The 892-nt window shown below is 63.7% G+C and overlaps 1 protein-coding gene across 1 annotated transcript in view; it reads left to right on the forward strand.

Annotated features, from left to right (window-relative positions):
* The window catches only part of LOC107199007 (MAGUK p55 subfamily member 2-like), a 15,153-nt gene extending 14,270 nt beyond the window's left edge, over positions 1–883 (forward strand). The window contains exons 10-12 of the mRNA XM_033511631.1: positions 17–199; positions 697–792; positions 855–883. Coding sequence (XP_033367522.1) covers positions 17–199; positions 697–792; positions 855–883 — 308 coding nt within the window. The remainder of the gene's footprint in view (positions 1–16; positions 200–696; positions 793–854) is intronic.
* The last annotated feature ends 9 nt before the right edge of the window (positions 884–892 follow it).

An 892-nucleotide genomic window follows, 5' to 3' on the forward strand; every position in this document is an offset into this window, starting at 1 on the left:
CCAGAGCCACACGCAGTGACAGCCATGTGGCCCGTGCTGCTGCTGCTGCTGCTGCCGGTGGCCCTGGCCGTGCTGGCCCTGGGCAGGGTGGCCCATCGGCTGCTGGCCCCGTCTGGCAACCCCTTCTCAGGGCCACCCCTGGAGCCACCGCGGCCACTGGTGACTGACCAGCGAGCCCGGGACAGGGTCCTGAAGCAGGGTGAGTGTCCATCGTGTGTCCATGTGTCCGTGTGTCCTGTGTCCATGTGTCCATGTGTCCGTGTGTGTGTGTGTCTGTGTGTCTGTGTATCCGTGTGTCCATGTGTCCGTGTGTCCGTGTGTCCATGTGTCCATGTGCCCGTGTGTCCTGTGTCCGTGTGTCCGTGTGTCCGTGTGTCCTGTGTCCATGTGTCTGTGTGTCCATGTGTCCGTGTGTCCGTGTGTCCGTGTGTCCTGTGTCCATGTGTCCATGTGTCCGTGTGTCCATGTGTCCATGTGTCCGTGTGTCCGTGTGTCCATGTGTCCGTGTGTCCGTGTGTCTGTGTGTCCTGTGTCCATGTGTCTGTGTGTCCTGTGTCCGTGTGTCCTGTGTCCATGTGTCCGTGTGTCTGTGTGTCCATGTGTCCGTGTGTCCTGTGTCCATGTGTCCTGTGTGTGGCTCCTGTGTGGCACAGGGCTCAGTGTCCCCTGGCTGTCACTGTCACACGCCATGTGCAGGGTTCAGTGTCCAGCGCGTGCCGGCCCAGCTGGACGCTGTGGTCATCGGCAGTGGCGTGGGGGGCCTGGCGGTGGCCGCCACCCTGGCCAAGGCGGGCCGGCGGGTGCTGGTGCTGGAGCAGCACGACCAGGCCGGGGGGTGCTGCCACACCTTCCAGCAGCACGGCTTCGAGTTCGACGTGGGTAAGGACCCCCG

The sequence above is a fragment of the Parus major genome, unplaced genomic scaffold (genome assembly GCF_001522545.3).
Source record: "Parus major isolate Abel unplaced genomic scaffold, Parus_major1.1 Scaffold404, whole genome shotgun sequence".
In the NCBI taxonomy this organism is placed as follows: Eukaryota; Metazoa; Chordata; class Aves; order Passeriformes; family Paridae; genus Parus; species Parus major.